This window comes from Oryx dammah, unplaced genomic scaffold (assembly GCF_014754425.2).
Source record: "Oryx dammah isolate SB20612 unplaced genomic scaffold, SCBI_Odam_1.1 HiC_scaffold_23, whole genome shotgun sequence".
NCBI classification, from domain to species: domain Eukaryota; kingdom Metazoa; phylum Chordata; class Mammalia; order Artiodactyla; family Bovidae; genus Oryx; species Oryx dammah.
This window is the reverse complement of record NW_024070207.1, coordinates 31,731,413-31,756,900: the sequence shown is the minus strand read 5'-3', so window position 1 is coordinate 31,756,900 and position 25,488 is coordinate 31,731,413. Positions and strand designations below refer to the sequence as shown.

At 34.3% G+C, this 25,488-nt stretch overlaps 1 protein-coding gene across 3 annotated transcripts in view; it reads left to right on the top strand.

Annotated features, from left to right (window-relative positions):
* STAG2 (stromal antigen 2) overlaps positions 1-25,488 on the top strand; it is a 131,601-nt gene that overhangs the window by 65,481 nt on the left and 40,632 nt on the right. For all 3 annotated transcript variants that reach the window (XM_040265208.1, XM_040265210.1, XM_040265209.1), the window contains exons 6-14: positions 3,465-3,541; positions 5,337-5,541; positions 7,739-7,890; positions 10,643-10,716; positions 11,838-11,961; positions 12,760-12,858; positions 12,955-13,034; positions 17,293-17,400; positions 18,271-18,382. In XM_040265208.1, the coding sequence (XP_040121142.1) occupies positions 3,465-3,541; positions 5,337-5,541; positions 7,739-7,890; positions 10,643-10,716; positions 11,838-11,961; positions 12,760-12,858; positions 12,955-13,034; positions 17,293-17,400; positions 18,271-18,382 (1,031 nt within the window). The remainder of the gene's footprint in view (positions 1-3,464; positions 3,542-5,336; positions 5,542-7,738; positions 7,891-10,642; positions 10,717-11,837; positions 11,962-12,759; positions 12,859-12,954; positions 13,035-17,292; positions 17,401-18,270; positions 18,383-25,488) is intronic.

Here is a 25,488-nt window from a genome sequence, read left to right as displayed (position 1 = left end):
ATGCACAGGCAAATAAATGTTACAGAGTTTTCCAAGGCTATTCTTTTTAAAAATGAAAATGGCACCAAAAATATGGGCATTAGAAGTCAGGAGGGGGGAAAATTGCTTAAAAATAGATGTAAAAAATTAAGATGTTAAAGAATGATTTAAACAGATCTGAAGAAAAGATCCCAAGAAGCAATCTATTCATTTAATTCCATAAAACTTATTTGAAAATCCTGTCATTGGAATTGGAAAACAAGTAACATTATAAGAACTGATGCATTTTACAGGCTTGATCACAACTTTCAGTGCAGTCTTCATCTTAAATGTTATATGTGAGGCCTGATAGACAAATTTATTAACTTCTTGAATCTATGGTCTTCATAATGCCATTAATGTCAGTTTTGAGAACTTTTAAAAAATGTCTGAACTTTAGAGTACAGAGAGTTGCCTAGTTTACTCAACTTCTTAGCTAAAGATATCTGTGTATCACTATTAGAAAATTCTACTGAAGCTGTTCAGAGGAAATGTTGTGGAAATGACAGTATGATAAACCAGATAAACTCTTTAGAAGATGAGATATGTTGATATTATTTTTATTTTGCCCATGTCCATTCCATCTTTCTGGAATAGAAGGATACAAGTACTTGTTTGTTGTGTTACGTAATTAAGGGCCATGTCCTTTCTCTTTAGATTTTTTGAAATGGAAGGTTGATGACAAAACAACTGAACAGGTGCCAGAAATAATTTGATGAGTTGAAATTCAGTCTTAGTTGGTCCATTATAGTTTCCTGATTAGGTTTCTAAATAAGCAGTTTTAAAACAAAGCCATAGTCAGAGAGTTTTCCCTTTATCGAATACATTCCTTTTCTGGCCTCATTGTATTTATAAATAAGGGACTTAACCAATCAACAGTTGGATATACCTTATCATAAATCAGGTTGTGAAGATTTTTAAAAATTGAAGGTGTTGAAAACTTAAACACTACTATAATAATACTTATTTTAGAATCATGGAAGAGTCATAAAGTGGATTTTACCATGTTAAGGTCATTACGTACTTAAACATACTCAAAAAATATTTTGATGGAATTCCTTTTTAAATGAATTAGACACATATTTAAGTATATACAATGTACTTTAACCTAGTCCTTTGGATCTAGAATTGTTATTATGAGTGTCAGTTATTTTACTGTAGTTAACACTTTTTGTAGCTATTGAGGTAGGTGGAGAGATGTTTGGCCCCACACTGAGTGGCTCCAGACTGCTCTGTGGTTGGTGATTCTGCAGCCAGTGTTGTTTCCTTTTTTCTTTTCTGGTCGGCTGTCACTTTTCAGTTTACCAGTTTTTAAATAACTCACTTCACGTCCCCCACACTTTTGGCCTGGTGTCCTGATGGCGCCTTCATACCTGCCTCAGAAGAATTACATGCATGAAGTTTGTGACAGCCACTTTTTTTTCTCTTTATATTTGAGTTTATGACTGTTAACATGGTTTATTAGATGTGAGGAGGAGCTTTAGAAGTTTGTCAAGCTGTATGCAATATGTTTACTTTGACATATCTAAATGTTTATTTTATATAAATTATTTCAGGGATTGAGTTACTTGTTCTCTAGCATTGCCAGATTTACAGTATTTGGGTATAAAGTATGGAAAGTTTTTGAGATATATTCATGGCTCTAAATAAAAATTAAAAACCCTTTCAAAACGTTTTGAGAACGTGCTTCTTTAGCTGGAAAAATCATGCTTTCTTCCAAATTTGTTATTATTTGTAAACAACCATTTGTTTTTTTAAGGTGGTAAGTAAGGGTTCTTTTACAGTACCAGTAGAAATTGATATCACCTAGGGCTGGGCAACATGATGTTGACTAATAATCTCATAGAAATTATTTATAACTTTTCTTTGCCTTAGCATCAGTTTTCTCATTTGTAAAGCCAGGATTATAGTACCTGCTACACAGGCTTGTTTTCAGGGCTAAAGTGGCCGGTACGTAGGAGGCTCAGTGGATGTTAGTTCATGTTCTAATTTTGCTGGCTTTGTTGGACTACTGGAAGGTCTTAAATTGCATGCCTATAGAGAAGGAGCTCACATAGCTGTTGCTCTTTCAGATTAGGAGTTGAAAAGACAGTATGATGTTTTGTTGCTCTTTTTAGTTTTATATACACACACATGCACACATATACAAAATAGAGCTTGGTCAGTTGAAATACATCTATTAATTATTTCTAATTTTTATAATAAATCTCATCTTCCTGTACCAAGACATTCTTTTTTTTTTTTGGCCACACCTTGCACCATACTGGATCTTACTTCCCTGTCCAGAGATCGAACCTGTACCCCCTGTATTGGGAGCACATAGTCTTAATTACTGGACTGCCAGGGGAGTCCCAAGACATTCTTTTAGATATTAGTGTATTTATACTATTCATAGTGATTAGACTGGCAAAGTATAAATAATATAGAAATGTAGTTTAAGAAATTCACTTTTTACAGTTATTCTTTTTTTTTTTTTGGTGACACCCTAGCAATGAAAATTCATGTATGACTTCTTGCATTGTATCCTACTCATAATTTTTTCCTAGAGATTCCTTTTCTGATATTTGACGTATACCTGGCTAACTTTTACACTTGTCTTTTATTTTTGAAATATATTAATATTTGATTAACAGTGTTGTATTAATTTCAGGTATACAACAAAGTGATACAGTTATACTGCTTCTTGTAATGTGTATCCTTTCTCCTCTCCTCTCTCATCCTCTTTTAAAAGGAAATGTCCACTATCAGATTCCTTCTCTGTGAAACACCTACTTACTCAAATCTTAATTCTTTCTTTCTTTTTTAGCCTATCTTGGTTTTTCCACTCATTAGGGCATTTATTATGTACTACCTTTAATACTTTATCCCTGCCCACCCCCCCACCCCATTATTCTTTGTTTAAACTTACAACTAGGTTACAGACTTCTGGATGAGCTGGAACTACAACTTTTTACTTTTGTTTATTTGAAGTCCTTTGAGGTGGATGGTGGGATACAGTTGCCTTACTACAGTTGTGCTCAATAAAGAAACCTGCCTAAAGTGAATTCTTCCTATTACTCTCTTCCTTATTTTCTTCAGGTTCATCCTCAGGGCTTTAAATGTTATCTTAGATGGCTGCCTCATTATCAATGACATATGCTTTATATTAAAGAATTTAGCCAGTATACATATTCTAGGAGTGAGTAAAGTGAGTTAGGTAGAAAAGGCTAAGGCTGATTGTTCATGAAAAGAAAGAAAAGATACCTGTCAGAAGTGTGGGTCTGTTTTCTTGTGTATGTTGAGAGTGGTATTTGTGCTTTATAGAATTGAGTATCATGGTGAAGATCACGTGATATAGAAGTATACCTTATTGTGTGACTGTAGACATATTAATATTAGAGATGGACTTAGAAGTTCTCTATTTTTTTATTTACCATGTATTAACTTCTTACACTTGGAAATTTCAGGTGTTGTCACAGCAGAAATGTTTAGACATATGCAAAACTCTGAAATAATTCGAAAAATGACTGAAGAGTTTGATGAGGTAAGTTAATATCCTAAATATTGTGATAATTTTATGTACCTTGATCTTCAGAATATTAAATTTTGAATATTAGTGTTGTAGATAAGAGCTTTGGTAGTAGAAATCCAGTTAAATGATGGCCATGTGACCTTAGGCAAATTGTTGTCTTAGCATAAGTTTCATCATCTGTAAAATGGAGCTACAAATACTTAAAGGGCTCTTAAGAATATTGAATGCAATAATGTTTGAAAACTTCCTTAGCATTTTACAATGTCTGGCACATAGTAAGAACTAAATGGTAGCTCTTTTGTTAAAAAATTAAAATTTCAACAGAGAATAAAATTAAGTGCCCATGAACATGTGTAAGCTCAGGCAAAGATAAATGCATGCAGGTATATTTTATTGTTTAAAGTCTTATTATGTTTCACATGTGAATAACAACAATAAAAATACATAATAAATAGTAGCTTAGACCTTAGTTGATTATCATAGTGATGTCTTTGAAGTTTTATTGCCAATAAAGACATATTTAGGTTTACTATAATATAAACTCCTTCAAGGCAGGGATTTTTGTTTGTTTTGTTCACAGCTGTATTCAAGCCCCAGTAGTTTTTACTCTTCAAAACTTTTCACTGTGAATTTTCAACTAGAAAGCCTTTCTCATTTGAGTTTTATATGTTTTTTTTTTTTACCTTATTCAGATGAAGGAGCTTTCAACTATCTTTCTGAAAGATAAGAATTGTTAAAATGGTTTTGATGATCACTAAGTGCTATTAATCAGTCTCTAAGTCATTGAGATGTAATTATGAGGATTGGTGTTATTTTAACCTTCTGATATTAAATGTTTTAGTGAGAAATTTGTTCTCAATAGCTATTTGAAATAAGATTCCTGAAATAAGATTTGAAAATACCAGCAAACCAAGTTGCTAACAACAATTAAGATGTTATCTTTCAATATAGTGCTAACTGAGCCAATCAGAAAATGGAAGAAAACCTTTTTGTGGAGTATTGGGATCTTATTCTCAGATGAGACATAGTTCAACTTGTGTATGGCATTACTTAAATTTTTTTTAAATATATGGCTCTAATGACAAAAGTTAATTGTTAAAAAATTTACTATACCATAATGACCTTAGGACATTATTGTCAAAAACTTCTATGTAGTATTGGTCTCTGCATTTATTCTTAAGACTTGTTTGTTTTTAATGATTTATGGAGGACCTCAATGTATCTTTGTTGGTGAATGCCCCATCTTATATGTAGGAATACTTGAGTACCTGTCTTTACAGGTCATTCTAGCTTGTTTTCACTTAAAAAAATTATCGTTCACATCTGCTGAGTATTTGATGTTCTGAAGCTAATAAAAACATACATTGTAATCCTTCGATTGTTTATAAGTCATACATGAATCTATTAGACTGGCTTAGAATATGATTTTATCATGTTGAATCATTAAAACAGGAAACTTTGGTTTGATTTTTGCTCAGTTTTAAAGAAATTTAGTGACTATATCTTTGCTTATCAGAATAAAGTTTTATTTGATGGGAGAGGCTTTTTATTTTGGTATGTAATTAGTATATATTTTCATTGGTTAGAGTGAATTCAGACTATCCATTTTTATCTTAAATAAAAGACCAGATTTGTTCAAAGGTATCTCTACCTTTGCCTGTTATTCTTCTGCCTACTTTGAGGATTTATTATAGAAGATGAGATAAAGGAGTCTTTTCAGCTTCTACCTAGAGTATTTCAAAAACAAGTAAAAGTTTATTAAATTATGGGTTTTAAGTGAAATTACTGTTTAAAATTTCTATTTTAGGATAGTGGAGATTATCCACTTACCATGGCTGGTCCTCAGTGGAAGAAGTTCAAATCCAGTTTCTGTGAATTCATTGGCGTATTAGTACGGCAATGTCAATATAGTATCATATACGATGAGTACATGATGGATACAGTCATTTCACTTCTTACAGGATTGTCTGACTCACAAGTCAGAGCATTTCGACATACAAGCACCCTGGCAGGTCAGTATTTAGAAATCTTTTTGTGCATTTTCTTAGGTTAGAGATGAAAATGGTTTTCATTAAAAGGAATGACATAATGGTGACAAATTAATTTTATTTATTAAGCAGCCCCTAAGAGGACATTTTCCCCTTTCCTCCAACTCCCATGAATTATGGAGAATGGAATGATAGTTTGGTTCACTGAAGACATACTATAATTTTCTTGTGTTAAACCTACTTGATTCCTATCCACCTCTTCTCCCTTTCTGTGGCATAGTAATCTGTTGGGTCTTAAAATATGTTTTATCAGGGAAGGTATCAACATCAAATTTGGGGGGCAGTGATTTTGGATATTTAGTTCTAAATGACCTGTGTGCATAGTCACTAGTAGCATACTCCCTCCCAGTAAGATTGTCCCTATAGGATGATGCTTACTTAACCACATCAAAAAAGTTGGTTTTTCTGATGCTTCTGAGTAACTTGAGGCTGAATCAATTTCTCTGATTTTTATATGAAATAAGTTACATTTTTAAGGCTCACATGATTAATTCTAGAACAGTGATTTTTGCTGTTGATGTTGATAAAATGTCCCGGTTTCTCTTTTGTGCTAAAGGTAAAATTGTTCATATACTATTATTGAAAATGTGCCTTTTGATTTGAGTATGAGTAAATTGACCAGGCACTAATTGTTAACTATTCTGTGCATTAATGATAGAATATTTTGATTTCTACAATTTTTCATTCTCTAAATGTGGGGATATTTTTCCTGTAGAGTATTTCCCTAAAGAATTAAAGCTGTGATTAAAGATTTTCTTTTGCTCAGCCCTCCATTAAAAAAATGCAGACAATCTCCCTGTAGGTTTTTAGACTTGAGGTCACAAATTAAGAATGTGATTGATCTGTGTACTTAGGTAGCTTTGATGTTAAGAACTTGAATGGTTAAAGTAAATAAAAAACACATATAATGGGCAAGGTGAGTAATTTTAGATCAGAATGAGAAAATGGTTTGCTGAGGGTATACAATAGCTCAGAGCAGAAGATTGGGAATCTCTTTTAAAGAATGCTGCTACTGCTGCTGCTAAGTCACTTCCATCGTGTCCGACTCTGTACAACCCCATAGGCGGCAGCCCACCAGGCTCCCCCGTCCCTGGGATTCTCCAGGCAAGAACACTGGAGTGGGTTGCCATTGCCTTCTCCAATACATGAAAGTGAAAAATGAAAGTGAAGTTGCTCAGTCATGTCTGACTCTTAGCGACCCCATGGGCTGCAGCCTACCAGGCTCCTGTGTCCATGGGATTTTCCAGGCAAGAGTGCTGGAGTGGGGTGCCATTGCCTTCTCCATTTAAAGAGAGCTAGTAGCCACAAATTAAGGTTTAGTTTTGTGGTGGTCTGTCATGCAGTGAATCAGGCTTGAGAAGTAGTCTGACCTAAGCTAAAAAAAAAAGCATAATATGTTCAGATATTTCAATTAATAAGTTTGAAATCACAGGCAGTGAGTCTTGTCTCAGTAGCAAAAGTTCAATAACAGAAGGTGGAGCTCTGGAGAAACTCTGATACAAAGCACTTTATTGAGTGACATTTTACTCTGTACTTTTGACTTTTTATCTTGATCTGTCTTTCATAATTGCATCATTGTCTTTATGATGATATATAATAAGAGTAAAATTAAAGGAAATCAAATACTGATAAAACTCCAACATTTCTACACACTGTACTTTGATAAAAAGCACTTACGTTCCCTCCCCCTTTGGTTACTGGATAGCTAAATGACTGCTGTATTAGTCAAAATTTATTTAGAAGGTAAATCATGATCTCTTGAAAAGGTCATTGTAGGAGACCTATCACTGAATAGTGAGCATAGTCTAGAGTAATATTATCTAGTTTTGCATCTTGTTTTAACTATGTATATGAACTGTGTAGTTTGAGGCAGATTTCTTAAGCTCCCTGAACCTCAGATTCTTCATGAATGAAATGAGGATAATACTTAACTTTGAGGATTAGGAGTTAATCCGAGAAATACTTAACATAAGTAACTGACTGACATATAGTAAGTATTCGATACACATTAGCTGCTGTTGTACTATTGTTGTCATTTGTGGCAGCTGTATTTTTCTATTAGAAGTGGAACAGCCCATCTTGTTTTTAATGTTTCTTAAGTAGATCATAACTTGTAAATTTTTCTGTGAGACTAATTGCAACATTTTCCATTTAAAAATAGCTATGAAGTTGATGACAGCTTTGGTGAATGTGGCACTGAATCTTAGCATTAATATGGATAATACACAAAGACAGTATGAGGCAGAACGGAATAAGATGATTGGAAAACGAGCCAATGAGAGGCTAGAACTCCTGCTACAGAAGCGGAAAGAGGTACACCCTTGTATTGAATATTTAAGCTGTTAATCTGTGACCAACTTAGTCACCATTAATTATGATATATAACTTTGCTAGTTCATCAGATAAAAGTTTTTGAAAAATTTAATATGTTTAAAGTTGTTTATACAGCTAACATTTTTATTGACTGTCCATGCCAAGAGTACCTTCTGTATATATTTCCTTTCTGTGTGGACTAGGATTAAGAGTTGAATGCTTCAAGTAAGGAGTCCTGGGCCAGTCTGACAAGTTGTCTTATGCTTTATTGTTATTCATGTCTACTGTGAAAACCTATCTCCTAACTCTACCCTCAATTTATTGTCGGGATCAAATGAGGTTTCACTTATATAAAATCCCTTTGAAAAATAGGGATAGCTATTTATGGTGTCATAATCTGTGTTTTTGGGGTGTGTGTGTGTGTGTGTGTGTGTGTGTGTGTGTGTGTAGTGTAAGAGACCCTTGAATAACATTAATGACTGACCACCAAATTCAACTTTGAATGAAGAAAATGTTTTTTCAGTTTTATGCTAATAAAATCTTTTGATATTGGTTTTTTTTTTTTTTTTTGGCCATGCCATGCAGCTTGTGGGCTCTTAGTTTTCTGACAAGGATTGAACCCAGGCCCCAGCAGTAACAGTGCTGAGTACTAACTACTGTACCACTAGGGGATTCCCTCGATGTTGTGTTTTTAATTTAAATTCCTTCTTCATTGGTAATATAATATTTTGCTATCTGATATTGGAAATGTTTATTTTTATTTTGAATAGGCAAAGTCTGATGTTTCAAAAACATTGCTAATGTAGTTGAGCTAAAATATTTGCCATGGGATATTTGGCATAGTATTCAATAAATTACTTGATTCTGACATTTTGTGGGGGGGATTGTTGCTGCTAAGTCACTTCAGTTGTGTCCGACTCTTTGAGACCCCATAGACGGCAGCCCACCAGGCTCCCCTGTCCCTGGGATTCTCCAGGCAAGAACACTGGAGTGGGCTGCCATTTCCTTCTCCAATGCATGAAAGTGAAAAGTGAAAGTGAAGTCGCTCAGTCATGTCTGACTCCTAGCGACCCCATGGACTGCAGCCTACCAGGCTCCTCCGTCCATGGGATTTGCCAGGCAAGAATACTGGAGTGGGTGATTGTAGTAACTATAATTTAAAAGTTGTTTTTTTCTGAGATAGCCAATAACTTTAAAAAATGCCCCTAGCCCAAGAAAAGCCAGAAAAATCTTGCCCACATTTCCCCCATGCCTAAATCCCTCTTCTTTTTCATAAACATTTGAACCATGAACAACATATGTTTGAACTGTGCAGATCCATTTACACATGGATTTTTTTTTCAGTAATAAATATTATAGTTCTTATATGACCCATGGTTGGTTGAATCTTTGGTTGTGAAACATTGTATGTGCAGAAACCATGGATACAGTGAAACAGAGGGCCACCTATAAGTTTTACTTAGATTTTCAACTGTGTAGAGGGTCAGCAACCCTAACCCCTGCATTGTTCAAGGATTAACTGTAGTTGAAATGAAGAATTGACCTTTATGCCCTTTAATTTAGTTAATAAATTGTATTGGATGCTTTAGTAGCTGAACATAATGTACAAAATTATGGCCTTATTCTGAACATAGCATGAATGGATTTAAAAGGGTTTTGAGTTCAAAATTCTTCTATCATGTAAGATATTAATACTTCTAGGTTAGGTTAAGTTTTTAAACATATTGAAAGCCCTCCTGTGCCTTTGATTGTGCTAATGAATACAAGTGCATGCCCTGTTAGCATTATTTGGAAATGTGAGATTATACTCGTGAAAAGAAAAAGTGTCTTACGGATTTGAGAAAACACAGAACATAATTCTGAAAGCTAATTGATACTTAAGAGTGTGAAAGATTTTTCTTGTAATTCTGAAGCTCTGAATCAATTTTCTTTTAACTCTAAAGCTCTGAATTGAAAATATATGGAAGTAAATAAGTCATCCAAGATTTGAAATGCTTAGTTGATTATTTCAAGTGAGCCTTGTTTCCCTCAAAAATATTTAGCAAGAAGACAAATTTTTTGCCAAGTTATTTTACTCACATTTTTGTGTTCTTTGATCAGGCAGTAGATAACATGAGTTAATTTTCAGATGCTAAAGAACAAGATAATGAAGCATTGTTCTTTTTTGATATGAATATATATGTTATTTAATAGATAAGTAGTATAATAAAATGGGCTTCCCTGGTGGCTCAGAGGATAAAGCGTCTGCCTCCAATGTAGGAGACCCAGGTTCGATCCCTGGGTCAGAAAGATCTCCTGGAGAAGGAAATGGTAACCCACTCCAGTATTCTTGCCTGGAGAATCCTATGGACGGAGAAGCCTGGTAGGCTACAGTCCACGGGGTCGCAAAGAGTCAGACACAACTGAGCAACTTCACTATACTAACAAATGTAATAAACTACTTAAAAGATTTCTTTACATACATTTATACAATAGAAATATGTGACTATCTGAAAAAATTAGTCAACCAGCTAAACATTAGCAGTGACATTAACAACAATGTACAAATATTCCAGGTGTCAAGGGAGTTTAGCTACCTTTTATGCAACAGCTTTTAGTTTTTCTATGTGGACACTTTTCATTTAGTGAAATAAAAAATTGCATGAAAATATCAAAACTCTGGAGAAACCTACATTTGTGTTTATACCAACTTTTACATGTTCTTTTGGTTGTTTTCTATTACAATTGCAAAGCAATGATGTGTTCTTTTCAGCTTCAAGAAAATCAAGATGAAATAGAAAATATGATGAATGCAATATTTAAGGGAGTGTTTGTACATAGATACCGGTAAGTCAGGACAGTTTTTTATATGTAATTTTATTCTCTTCAAGTTTGGTTATTTAGTGGTTTAAGCAATATAAATTTAGTGGTAACAGTGTTAAGAGTAAGATCAGTGTTAGAATGTAAGGTCTTCCACTGATTGGGACACTCTAGGCAAGTTACTTAACTGCTCTGAACTTTATTTCTATCTGAAAAATGGAGGAATGTTGTGCTCAACTTGTAGATGCCCAGAAAATGGAAGCTACTACTGTTACTAGAAGTGAGGGTACAGAACACTTAATTGCTTTTGTATGTACTGTGTTAGCAGAGACTGTACATTTTGATTCCTGATTCTTTGCTCTTCGATTTGAATATCAGTAGGAAAATTTGAGTAGATTTAAGTGAGTTGTTGCCCTTATTTTGAATGAGCAGAGGAAAGAAATAGGTAGTCTTACCACCATTTCTGCGGTAACCTGTTCTTTAAATATTGGTGGCATTTTTCTTTAACTTTGTCATTTCTTAATTTGGCAGTTACTAAATCAGGTTAATACTTCCTTTGTAATACCCTTTTGTCCATTCTTACCTTTTTATTTCTACTGTCACCATTACCTTAGTCTGTTCCTTCATCATTCTAGAGATTACTGCAGTTGTCTTAAAATGTTCTTTTGTTAAGTCATTTCCTCTACTCAAAAGTGTTGAATGACTTACCAGTACCTACATGATGAATTCAGAATAATTTAGTATGATGTTCAAATCCAAATTGAGCTTGGCCTCAATATTAGGTGTAACTAATTCTCACCTGGAAAATATGCTGTAACCAGACTAAAGTTCCGACTGTCTTCTGAATACACCATGCCCAGCAGGTGTGAATAAAGGCTGGGTTATGACATGATAGAGAAGGTGGGAGTTGGATTTTGTTTGTAGGTTTATTTAACTTTAAATATTTATTTGGTGATAATTGTACTTTGACAACTAGACTGTAAGCTTTTGGCATTTAGGGGCCATGCTTCAATTCTTCTTGTAAACCCCCAGTAATACTTAAGTAGTGGTATGTTCATAGTAGGTACCAAGTATTGGTGTTGCATAAAGAATCCACAAGTCCTGTGGTATACTGACACTAATATGCATGATTTTCTTTCTTCATGCAGTGATGCAATAGCTGAAATCCGAGCTATTTGCATTGAAGAAATTGGCATTTGGATGAAAATGTATAGTGATGCCTTTCTTAATGACAGTTATTTAAAATATGTTGGTTGGACTATGCATGATAAGGTAAGATATATATAGTGCTTTTCTTTCTACACATAAGCATAGCTATGTGCTACTCTCATTCATAGTGAATTATCTGCGTATACGTGTAACTGGGAGCACATTCCTATAGGCTTCTCTCCTTTATTCTTTTCTATCTGTTCATGAAAATATGGCCTCTATCACATAAAGTACCCTAGATTTTTGAATCTTGGGCGCTGATTTAGCCTTTGATCATGAAATAATTTTTGTACTGAAACAACGGGATCATGTAGGTGATGGTGGTAGTGGTAAGACATTTCTTAAGAATAGTGAGAAGAATTCTTACTCTGTTAATATATAAGTGCTACATATATACATATACTTAAATTTCTTTAATTTTGATTCTCTTGATAAACATGTATCTTAGCCAGATTATAAACTACCACTTGGCCTCTGACCTTTTTAATTTTTTTTTATTAATCTGCCTTTCCCTTAGGCTGTCTCTTCACCTAGCCTTGATCTTTGTATATATCCCTTACCAATATTATTTTCTATAAAGGAAAACTTACTGTGAAATATGCTACTGTCATCTTGCACAATAACATTGCTCTGAACAAATTTTCAAAATATTTTCATTTGACCTATAGTAATAGTAATCCAGAGGTATTTAGTCATAAACATTAGTATTGATTCCTATTTTTGCATTGTCAAGGATGAGAGTTTCTGAAGAAATACCATAGTATAGAACGTATTTAAAGTAGAAGATATGGTATATATCTTGTGTGCTCAGGTTGAAAATATGCAAAGTTTTAATGCATTTTCTCCTCTCATTTAACTCAGCAAGGTGAGGTAAGACTCAAATGTCTCACTGCTCTACAAGGGCTTTATTATAACAAGGAACTTAATTCCAAACTGGAGCTATTTACCAGTCGGTTCAAGGTTAGTATTACTCTAAGTATTTACCATTTACCTGTTGTTTTCAAGTATTTTTCTCTTGGTTTCCCTTTAAGAATATTTTCTTTTTTTTGCCCTTAGGATAGAATTGTTTCTATGACCCTTGACAAAGAATATGATGTTGCAGTACAAGCAATAAAATTACTCACTCTTGTTTTACAGTAAGTATGTATTTACTGCATATTGCTAATGTCTACATATCTTAAAAATACAGTAGCATACTTGGTTTAAATTTATCTATGTCTAAATTTCAATAACTTGGAGTTTTACAGCAAGAAGTTTAGTTTTCTCATGTAAAGTTGAGAAGATAGGAAGAGAGGACCATTGAACTAGTACATTCTAACTGAGCTGGGAATCCATGTGTTTGCATTCTTGACTAGTTTTCTTTCAATTTTACTGTCTTTAGATGCTCTTGAAATTAAGTCAAACACTCGAGTGTGTTAAATATGTGTCTTGTATTTTGTCACACTTTTAGAAATTAGTATTTACTGAAACTTCTCTGTGAACAATCTGAATTTAAAACATATGTTAAAATGTAGGATTGATGCAATTCACTTTTCCCCTTTTTAAAAAGATTGTGGTGATATATGTAATGTAAGATTTACCATTTAAACATATTTCAGTGTACAGATCAGTGGAATTAAGTACATTCATATTGTTGTGCAGCCATCATCACCATTATCCATCTCCAGAGTGTTTTTATCATTTCATACTGATACTCTGTAAAGGACTGCACAGTATGATTTTGCATCATATTGTCTACTTTTCATCTCTGAATTTGACTGTTTTAGGTACCTCATATATGTGGAAGTATGTAATATTTGGCCTTTTATATTAGGCGTGTTTTACTTAGCATGATGTCTTCAGGGTTCATCCATGTTGCTATGTATCAGAATTTCATTCCTTTTGACATTCAGTATACCACATTTTATATATTCATCCATCGGTGGATATTTAGGTTGTTAACATGATCCAGATAGTTGCTAAGGGCTTTTTATTTATTTATTTTTATTTTATATTGGGGTATAGCCGTTTAACGAATGATACTGTGATAGTTTCAGGTGAACAGGGAAGGGATTCAGCCATACATACACATGTATCCCCCCCCCCCCCCCCATCCAGGCTGCCACATAACACTGAGCAGAGTTCCCTCTGCTATATAGTAGGTCTTTGTTGGTTATCCATTTTAAATACAGAAGTGTGTACATGTTTATCCTGAATTGCCTGTCACAAAGGGCTTTTTAACAGCATTCTAATTCTGATACTCATATGAGAAAGTCATCGTGTAAGAGTAGCCAGCAAAATTCTGATAAAAACTAATTAGAGATGACTGCCCGCTATGATTTTAAGTCAAAATTATAAAACAACATTGACTTTATTATTACTAATTTTTAAAAATTGAAGTATAATTGATTTATTATATTGTGTTAGTTTCAGGTGTACAGCAAAGTGATTCAGTTATACATTTATGTAGTAGTTCCTTGCTGGTTATCTGCTTTATATATATCAGTGTGTATGCGTTAATCCCCAAATCCTATTTTATCTCTCCCTCTCCTCACCCTAGTAACTTTTAAGTTTTGGTACTGGTGTGTAAACAGACAGAAATGAGTGACACAGAATAAAGAATAGAGACAAACTTAAATGTATCTAGGAACCTAGTGTAGGGTAAGGGTGGTTTTATATCAAAATAAATGATGTTATGACACTTAGGTTCTATTTGGGGGAAAATTAAATTGGATTCATATTTCATTCCTTATACAGAAATAATTTCAGGATGGATGAAATGTCTAAATGTAAATAAATGAAATCATTGAAAGTGTTAGATGAAAACTGAGGAGAAGATTAAACATTTTAATTGTAAACTGGCAGTGTCTTTCTGAGAATGGCATAAAACCTAGACATTAAAAAAATTACTGAATTTAACTACATAAAAAACTACAAATATGTATATGCCATAATGTAAACTCAGAAAACAAATGACAGACTGGGCAGAAGATTTGCACTGTAGGAGTCACTTTCAATAAATCAGTAAAAAGAACAGAAACCCAGCAGTAAAAGAGTCAAAAGTTAGGAACCATGTCACTGACAGAAATAAAAAATTAAACATGCAAAAAGATGTTTGGTCATACTTAGAGACATGTATATTAAAATGAGACTTTTTTTAACCTACTTTTTTTCAAGGATTAATGTGTTTGGTAATACACTAATTGCATAAGGCTGTGCAGAAACAAACCCATAAACTTTATTGATGGGACTATAAACTAGGATAGCCTCTTTGGAGAAAAGTGTGAAAGTGAAGTCGCTCAGTCGTGTCCGACTCTTTGTGACCCCATGGACTGTAGCCTACCAGGCTCCTCCGTCCATGGAATTTTCCAGGCAAGAGTACTGGAGTGGGTTGTCATTTCCTTCTCCAGGGGATTTTCCTGACACAGGGATTGAACCCGGGTCTCCCGCATTGCAGGCAGATGCTTTACCATCTGAGCCACCTGGGAAGTCCTGGTGAAAAAAGCTTGGTGGTATCCAAAATTTAAAATGTTCTCATTCTCTAACATAATACTGTTTGTAATAGAATATTGGAAATATTCTAGATGATTATCAATAGAGGAAGAATTAAGTTAATATATGACAGCTAATACAAGCTCCTTATAGGGGTTATCTCATTTAATGCAGCAGTCCTGTGTGAGGAGTGTGGTTGTCAATCCCATTTATATGAAATGGACTACATTACAGTTATTAAAAAGAAGGTAGCTCTACCTCCTAATTTAAATTTGTAGGTTGAGATTAACCCTGTTATATATAAAATAGATAATCCAAAAGGACCTACTGTATAGTACAGGGAACTTTGCTCAGTACTCGGTAATAACCTTTATGGGAAAAAGAATCTGAAAAAGAATAAATATGTGTGTATGTATAACTAAATCATGTTGCTGCACACTTGAAACTAATGTAACATACATAGTAAATCAACTATATTCCAATATGAAATAAAAATTAGAAGTCAGAAAAAAAAGAAGGTAGCTCTATATATGCACTGACGTTTTCTGAGAATTCACTTAATGGGGGGGGATTTTGAGCAGTCTTAACCATTGCATTTTTCTTTGGGTTTAAAAATTATGAATTATTATATATGTATTTGTTATAAAACTGTCCTGAATTAAATAAGAAAATAGTAGTACTCTACTTAATTTCTATAGCTTCTCCCCTCTTCCTCTGTAATACCATGTGGACGCCTTTTTTTGTTGATTCAGCCATGTATATACCTAATAACTGAAACTTTCAGGAACATTCCTTATGGCTTAAAATTAGTGAACTACCTCAAATTTGCTGTAGTTTGATTTGATTCAGTATGTGTGTGTATTTATTTATGTGTAGTTATAAAATGGCAAAAAGCATGTTAGGGGGAAAGAGGTGCCAGAGGCCAGAACTTCAAACGCAGGGTCTTGGTTTGGAAAACCCAGCAAGGTTTACCCTGGTTCTGTGGTTGATGGGCCTAATAATAACTTTGATTTATCAAGATTTGTTATGTTTACTTTCTTCTCTTAAAGTAAGATCAATAAAACAAGCACTATATTTTAGTGAGTTTTTTTTAAATGATAAATTGTAATTAAACATCTTTGGCACTTAAATTTTATTATTTGGAAAACTTCTTTTGCATTGTTTTATATGATGTTTAGTACATGGTGAATGAAATATTATTCTTCATCATTGTGAGGTAACTGGAGTGTTAGTATATTTTAATGTTGCAAAATTGTATCCTTAATATTACCATGAAATACATGCAAAGTGTTTTCTTTGATTATTAACTAAGCTCCAAGTGGTTCAAATGGTAAAGAATCTGCCTGCCAATGTAGGAGACAGAGGCAAAACACGCCAGTTCAATCCCTGGGTGGGAAAGATCCCCTGGAGAAGGGCTTGGCAACCCACTCTAGTATTCTTGCCTGGAGAATCCCATGGACAGAGGAGCCTGGCAGGCTACAGTCCATGAGATTTCAGAGTGGGACACGACTGAGGACACACGCACACACTGAGTGTGCCACTACTTTATTTTCTACGTTAGTTTATATTATTTTGTCTTCATTTCCCTTTAGCACACTTGTCATGTGGTTATTTCTCTTACTATATATTTCTTTATGCCCAATATTCACTCTAATTTTAGGTCTGATCTTGGGTGTTCACAAAATACTCAGCTTTTTTGTCAGAGGATGCTTTTACTGATAGATGATAATCAAGTGCTTTTACTAATAGATGATAATCAAGTAAGATTGATTTCTTCTTGAAACAACTTCTTAATGACCTTTTTTTAAAAACAAGTTTAAAAGTGAAAATACTATTTTTTAATGTATGAGTATGAATTTTTGTACCAGTAAACTTAAAATTACAGCATTGTTTTGAAAACTGCTAATGCTTATTTGTTTTTAGGAGTAGTGAAGAAGTTCTTACTGCAGAAGATTGTGAAAATGTCTATCATCTGGTTTATTCAGCTCATCGGCCAGTAGCAGTAGCAGCTGGAGAATTTCTGTACAAAAAGTAAATCTGCATTTCTATTGTTCATTTTCTAAAGTCACTTTAATGACAGTAATTTATTGTGTTATAAAATATATATAAATATGACTTATTAATTTATTCAGTATAGGTCTTAAGCCTATTTTTATGTATTTTAAAGTATTTTTGAATATAATAAAAGTACTTTGATAACAGTTTGATATAAGAACCACAAGAATCCTTTACTCTCTTCACATTTATATTGCTATTTAACACTTCAGATTAGGTAGTAGCAGTGTGAATATCTGATCACCGAAAATATTCAGCAGATATCATGTAGTAATTTTAAAGAAAACAGAAACATGTAGACTAAACTATATTTTTGTAAGATTTTATTAAAATGCTCATTTGAGGTGACACGTTTATTAAGAGTACATGATACAAAGTATTTATGCTACAATTTTTTATTCATTGTTATCCAGTGATAACTTTTTTGTTGTTTATAAGAATGACCATGATATCCGTAGAAAACGGCCACTAAGTTCAGACTTGGGATAATTGTACAGGAGGGATAGGAGGAAAAGATATGTCATTTTTAAGGAGAAGAATATTTATAATATATTTATGTGCATAAATGGTATAGGTTAGTTATTGTGATACTTTTGTAAAAAGAAATGATTACATAACATGCAGTAAGATTTTCAAAAAGAAATCATTCAGAAACATTTAGAAGTACCATCAAGTGTGAGAATGGAAAAGGTTTACTTGGGTATAGTGTTGGACAGTACTGTACCTACCCAGCTCCGATTTATTCCTCTGTTAGTTGCTTAAAGATGGAATCCAGACAGGTTTTTTTAATTTCTTAATTAAGAAATATTTTTATTTTGTTTTAAAAGTATTTTGCATTGATCTTAGGCTCTTCAGTCGTCGAGATCCAGAGGAAGATGGAATGATGAAAAGAAGGGGACGACAGGGTCCAAATGCCAACCTTGTTAAGACATTGGTTTTTTTCTTTCTGGAAAGTGAGGTTAGTTGATGTTGTTCATTTTATACTTCTGTTCAAAACAATTCGGAGATGAGGTTAAAATGATGTAAATCTTAAAATCTTCCAAATATCACAGTAAGTGTTGGATAACATAGAGTTCTACCAATTTATGTTAGTAAGATACTCAAATAATATGATTTATATGTAATGCTAAGAGCATAAATTTTGGAGCTAGAAAGACCTGATTACCAGTTTGACTTCTCTACTTCATATTTATATAACCTTGATTCAGTTACTTAACCTTTCTTAAGCCCATTTTCCTTCTAAATGTGTGGATAACAATTTCTTAGATAACACTGAGATAACCCATATAAAACTGTTAGCACAGATCTAACATTTTGTTAGTTTTCAATATTTGGTACCTGTGATGATGATTGTTGTTGTTTTCTAGTATAGAAAAATACAGTTGGTTTTTGCATATTGACCTCTTACTGCAGTTTTGCTAAATTCACTTTTAAAGTAAGTTTTTATTAAAATTCTTAGGATTTTCTGTAATATGCAATCAAGTCATTTTCAAGTAGTGATAATTTTACTTTTTCCATTCCTACATTCTTGCCATTTGTTTCCCCAGGCTTATTGTAACGGCTAGGACATTCAGTAGAATGTTGAATAGAAGTGGTAAGAGAGGATAGATTTGGATTGTTCCTGATCTTAAGGGAAAAGCATCCAGTATTTCAGCATTAATTATGTTGTTAGTTACAGGTGTTGTGTAGCTGCTTATTATATTGAGGATGTTTCCTCCTATCCCTTCTTTTGCTGAGAAGTTTTTTAAAAATTTTATTGAAACATAATTGATTCAGCAGAGTGAATCAATTTATATACACTGACACACATACATACTTTTCACATTTTTTTCGTTATGGTTTATCAAAGGTTATTAAATATATTTCCCTGTGCTGTACTAAAACCTTCTTTTTTACCTCTTATATATAATGGCTTACATCTGCTAATCCCAAGCACCAAGTTCTTTTCTTCCCCACCTCTTCTCTGCCTTGGCAACCACAAGTCTATTCTCTATGTCTGTAAGTCTGTTTTTGTTTTGTAGATAAGTTTGTATCATATTTTAGATTCTACATATAAGTGATACCGTGTGGTATTTGTCTTTTTCTTTCTGACTTTGCTTAGTATGCTAATCTCTAGGTCCATCCATGTTGTTGCAAATGGCATTATTTTATTATCTTAACAACTGAACTGCTGGGGAAGTCCCTATACCCTTCCATTCATGTGTTGATGGACATTTAATTTGTTTCCATATCTTGCCAATTGAAAATAGTGCTGCTATGAACATAGGGCTGCATGCATCTTTTCAAATTATAGTTTTCTCTGGATATATGCCCAGGAGTGGGATTGCTGAATTATATGGCAACTCTATTTTTAGTTTTTTGAGGAACCTCCATACTGTTTTCCATATTGACTGCACCAATTTACATTTTTACCAACAGTGTAGGAGGGTTCCCTTTTCTCCACATCCTTTTCAGCCTTTTATTATTTGTAGACATGGCCATTCTGACCAGTGTGAGGTGGTACCTCATTGTAGTTTTGATTTGCATTTCTCAAATAATTAGCAATGATAAGCTTCTTTTTATGTGCCTATTGGCCATCTGTATGTTTTTGGAGAAATTTCTGTTTAGGTCTTCTGTCCATTTTTTGATTAGATTGTTTTATTGATATTGAGTTGTATGAGTTTTTGCATATTCTGTCAATTAAGCCCTTGTCCATCACATTGTTTACAAATGTTTTCTCCCGGTCATTAGGTTATTTTTTCATTTTGTTTATGCTTTCCTTTGCTGTGCAAAAGCTTATAAGTTTGAATAGGTTGCATTTGTTTGTTTTTATTTCTTTTGCCTTGAGAGGTTGACCTAAGAACACATTGCTATGATTTATGTCAGAGAATGTTTTCTTCTGGGAGTTTTATGTTGTCCTGTCTTATATTTAAGTCTTTAAGCCATTTTGAGTTTATTTCTGTGTGTGGTGAGAGGGTGTGTTCTAGCTTCTTTGGTTTACTTGAGGCTGTCCAGCTTTCCCAATACCACTTGCTGAAGAGACTGTCTTTTTTCCATTGTATATTCAATTCTCATTTGTCAAAGATTGATTGTCCATAAGTGTGTGGGTGCTGAGAATTTTTATCATGAGTGGATGTTGACTTCTGTCCAGTGCTTTTTCTTTATCCTTTATTGTATCTTTCATTACATTAATGTGGTGAATTATATTGATTGGTTTTTTGAATGTTGACTCAACCTTGCATTCCTAGGATAACCTAACCTCTACTTAGTTGTGATCTGTTATCCTTTTTACATATTGTTGGTTTCAGTTTACTGATTTTTTTGAGAATGTTTTCTCCATGTTCATGCAATGTGTTGGTATGTGTGTGTATTTTAAAGTATAATGTCTTTGATGGGTTTTGGTATCATGGTAATGTTTGTCTCCTAAAATGTGTTGGATAGCTGTAGGGCCCTTTAAAGCTTCACACACTGAAGAGAAATGATTTACTTATATAGTGAATTGATAAAGTGAAAGTGAAGTCACTCAGTTGTGTCCGACTTTGCGACCCCATGGACTGTAGCCTATCAGGCTCCTCCTTCCATGGGATTTTCCAGGCAAGAGTACTGGAGTTGATTGCCATTTCCTTCTCCCGGGGATCTTCCTGACCCAGGGATCGAACCCAGGTCTCCTGCATTGTAGGCAGATGCTTTTACCATCTAAGCCACCAGGGAAGTCAGTGAATTGATAAGTAATCATGTATTTTATGCTTTACATAATCATTACCACTCCCATTATGTTACAATATATTTGTAGTGTATTTTATAACTGAGAGTAGTTCACTTATGTAATACAGTTGCCACCCCCCCATCTGTGCACAGATTCAGCCAACAGGGGATTCAACCAATAGTGGATTGAAAATATATATTTTTTAATTCCAGAAGTTTGAAAAAGCCAAACTTGAATTTGCCATGTACTGTCAACTATTCACATAGTATTTGCATTGTATTATGTATTATAAGTTATCTAGAGTTGATTTAAAGTATATGAAAGGATGAGAATAGGTTATGTGTAAATATTATATCATTTTATATCATTGGGTTTCCTTTGTGGCTCAGCTGGTAAAGAATGCGCCTGCAGTGTGTGAGACCTGGGTTCGATCCTTAGGTTGGGAAGATCCCCTGAAGAAGGGAAAGGTTACCCACTCCAGTATTCTGGCCTGTCTGCAAAGAGGCAGATACGACTGAGTGACTTTCACTTCCACTTCACTTTATACCATTAACTTGAGCATCCTTGGAAAATCTATGAGTGGTCTTGGAACTAGTCCCCCTCAGATACCAAGTTCTGTGGAACTGTACATATCATTATTTTATCATTGGCTCAGTCACATACTTGGAAATGTAAAAGACAACAATTTTGTGAAACAGGCAACATAGAAAATAATACAACTAGCAGTTATTAGTAAGGTCACAAGCAAGAATTTAAGTCAAGAACTTTCATTCGGTATAGCTCAGTGTACCCGAGGTCATCTAACTTAGTTAAATGATTATATCCAGGTGTTAATCCCCTGGTTGTACATCATGGAGCATTTAATCTTTATCTAAAGCTTGACTGCTGATACAAGCATTAGAAACAAAATTAGAGTGTCCTTTTAACAACTTAATTAAATTTTTAGTAATATGACAACAAGGAATTATCTCAGAAGTGAGGAACAAAACTAGGATTTAATGTCCAGTGAAACATAAACATTTTTCATTGTGAGGGCATTAACCCTGCAGCCACGGAATGCTTTATCCCATCAAATAAAAATGAGGTTTGTCAGGGAGCCTGGAACAGCCAAGTGGCAGTCTTGGATTTCCCATAGCCCTGACTGTTTGATTTACAGCTGTTGCTTACCCATTTTAAATTCCCCAATTTAGGAGTAGACTATTTGCCATGTTTTAAGGGCATCAGGATAGCAGTAGTTTGACAGGGAGGGGTTAATTTTGTAGAAGCAGAAGAACCTTTATCTACATGTACCATAATCTTCATAGAGAATGCTTACTTACTTTACCAAAATAACAAAAGATTTTAAAAACAAATATAAGTCACTTAAAGGCAAAGAAATTCACAATCTCTTGTCAAAAGCCATATTCTAAGAAAACTTTGTTCTCTTAACAAAGAGAGAAAACCAAATACCAGTTTGGTACCAGCTTCAGTTCAGTTCAGTTCAGTTGCTCAGTCGTGTCCGACTCTTTGTGACCGCATGAATCACAGCACTCCAGGCCTCCCTGTCCATCACCAACTCCCGGAGTTCACTCAGACTCACGTCCATCGAGTCAGTGATGCCATCCAGCCATCTCATCCTGTCGTTCCCTTCTCCTCCTGCCCCCAATCCCTCCCAGCATCAGAGTCTTTTCCAATGAGTCAACTCTTCGCATCAGGTGGCCAAAGTACTGGAGTTTCAGCTTCAGCATCATTCCTTCCAAAGAAATCCCAGGGTTGATCTCCTTCAGAATGGTATCGGCTTACTGTTAATAACAAAATTTGTTTATCTGGTTAATATTAGAAAAGTCTTTTCCATAAATTTTGATGAAGTAGCAGTATTCTTTCAAAGGCATTGGGGTGAAACCATTGAAGGCATGTTTAAAATCTGATTGTATTATAGTTGACAAAGCAATCTGGTCATTGGTGTGATGTGTAACACTTGAATATGATAACTAAAATTGTAATTGACAACATTTTATCAGGACATATCATATCTTTATGAATTCCACATAATTTCAGAATATATACAGTAGTAATATCAACCAGACAGTATAACCTGAGAAGATTTATCACCCCTCCAACAGTATTTCCCATGTAATTTAACATGTCAGATGAACCCAGGTATTTTAATACCTCTCTTTGGGATGTCTCAGGGGCCCTCTGAAGCATCCTAAAGCCAGCTAGAGGTCAAAATAACTTCATTAGAATTTAATTTTAGTAAGTTTTGCCAAAAATATCAACAGGATTTATAACCATTAAATAGTATATAGGTCATTGGTAAACAACCAAAGTTAGCACAAGATTAGCCAAAAGTTAACAAAAGATTTCAAAGGTAAACAGAACAGATTACTCCAGAGGTAAAGAAACTTAAAATCCATTATCAAAGGCAGTTCAGCATCTCAAGAAAACTTGTATTATATGCAAAACTCTTTTCTTGGGGTCCACTTTCCATAAACTCTCTCTCTCTTTTTCTTAATTACTTCATTTTTTTAGAAACAGCCACCTGTAAGTCAGACCTACTTTCTTTTTTCTTAATAAAATGTCATTTCATTTCTCATACCTTTTTTCTTTCTTTCTTTCTTTTTTTTTAACCTATTTCCCCTAACTGACCATGAACTGCCCTTAATATTAGCATTCTGTAGATTGGTGAACATAAGTAGCAGTTTTAATTTCTAAAAGCATTTGCTTTCTTATAGACAACATCTCAGGATGGCACCAAACATATTCATTAACAGTCCAAAATCTCTTCAGTTTCTCTGTAAGAGAAAGTTAGTGTTCAGTAATTAATGTTTCAAAATTTCATTTGGAAATGAAATGAATTTTGGAAAAATTTCAATAAATGTTTATCACTTAGTTTAGCACAAGCATAGAAATTCAAGTTACCCCTATCTGGAGAGACTATTTTAGACAGCCGTTCCTTAAGTATAATTATTCTTAATAGAGTTTGTCTAAAAGCTCTTGTTCCATTTCTGTTTTTCATTTTTTAAAAAAAAGTTTCTTCACTCGAGTTACTTTCCTTGTTGACAAATTTAGCTTGCATTAAACCTAGGCACAGTAAAAGTATTACACAATGTTGATGATTCAGACATGTCTTAATTAGATTTGCAAACAAGCATCAATACTAGATATTTAATATCGAATATGTCGCAGTTCACGTGAAGCTGAAATTCATTTAGGTTAATTTCTCTTGTAATTGATTTGTAAGCGCTTACTTTTCTTTAAGCCAGTTGAATTAGAGCTCATTTACAAACTAACCTCATATTATCCAAAAACAAAGACACACACTGAGACATAGATAAATCCAGACAGACAGACAGAGGATCTCCTAGTTTTCCACTTGAGATTTAAAATGTCTCTTTGACTCTTTTCTCTCTTTCCCTTTATTTATTTATTTTTTACTCTTGGCTTGAAATTTCCATTTGCCCAAAGCGGAGGTCTCAGGCAAATTGGGCTCTGTATTTCAAGGACATGGCGAAGGTTGTGTGCCATCCTAAATTGCTTCAGTCCTCTCAAACTCTTTGTGACCCCATGGACTGTAGCCTACCAGGGCTCCAGTTGTAAGTTAAATTCCTCTGCCCAGGGGAATCCTTGAGGGGATCTTCCAAACCTAGGGATTGAACCCATGTCTCTTGCATCTCCTGCATTAGCAGACAGATTCTTTACCACTAGTACCATCTGGAAAGCCCAGGCAAAGGTTAACTTCAAGCTTTTTTCTAGGCAGGCCTTTGTAAAAAGCTAGCTGTTTTTAATTGCATATGTAAAAAGAACTGGTTTTGCAGTTTCAAAGGAAAAAAAATAATTTTAACCAGTTTTCTCCAGAGTCTAAAGAATACCATGGCCATCCTGTGCCAAAAAAGTCATCTTGCCTTTCTGTTCAGTTCAGTTGAGTCTAACTCTTCGTGACCCCATGGACTACAGCACTCCAGGCCTCCCTGTCCATCACCAACTCCCCGAGTTTACTCAGACTCATGTCCATTGAGTCGGTGATGCCATCCAACCATCTCATCCTCTGTTGTCTGCTTCTCCTCCTGCCCTCAATCTTTCCCAGCATCAGGGTCTTTTCAAATGAGTCAGTTCTTCACATCAGGTGGCCAGAGTATTGGAGTTTCAGCTTCAGTATCAGTCCTTCCAGTGAATATTCAGGACTGATTTCCTTTAGGATGAATTGGTTGGATCTCCTTGAAGTACAAGGAATTCTCAAGAGTCTTCTCCATCACCACAATTCAAAAGCATCAATACTTTGGCACTCAGCTTTCTTTATAGTCCAATTCTCACATCCATACATGGCCCCTGGAAAAACCATAGGCTTGACTAGATGGACTTTATTGGCAAAGTAATGTCTCTGCTTTTGAATATGCTAT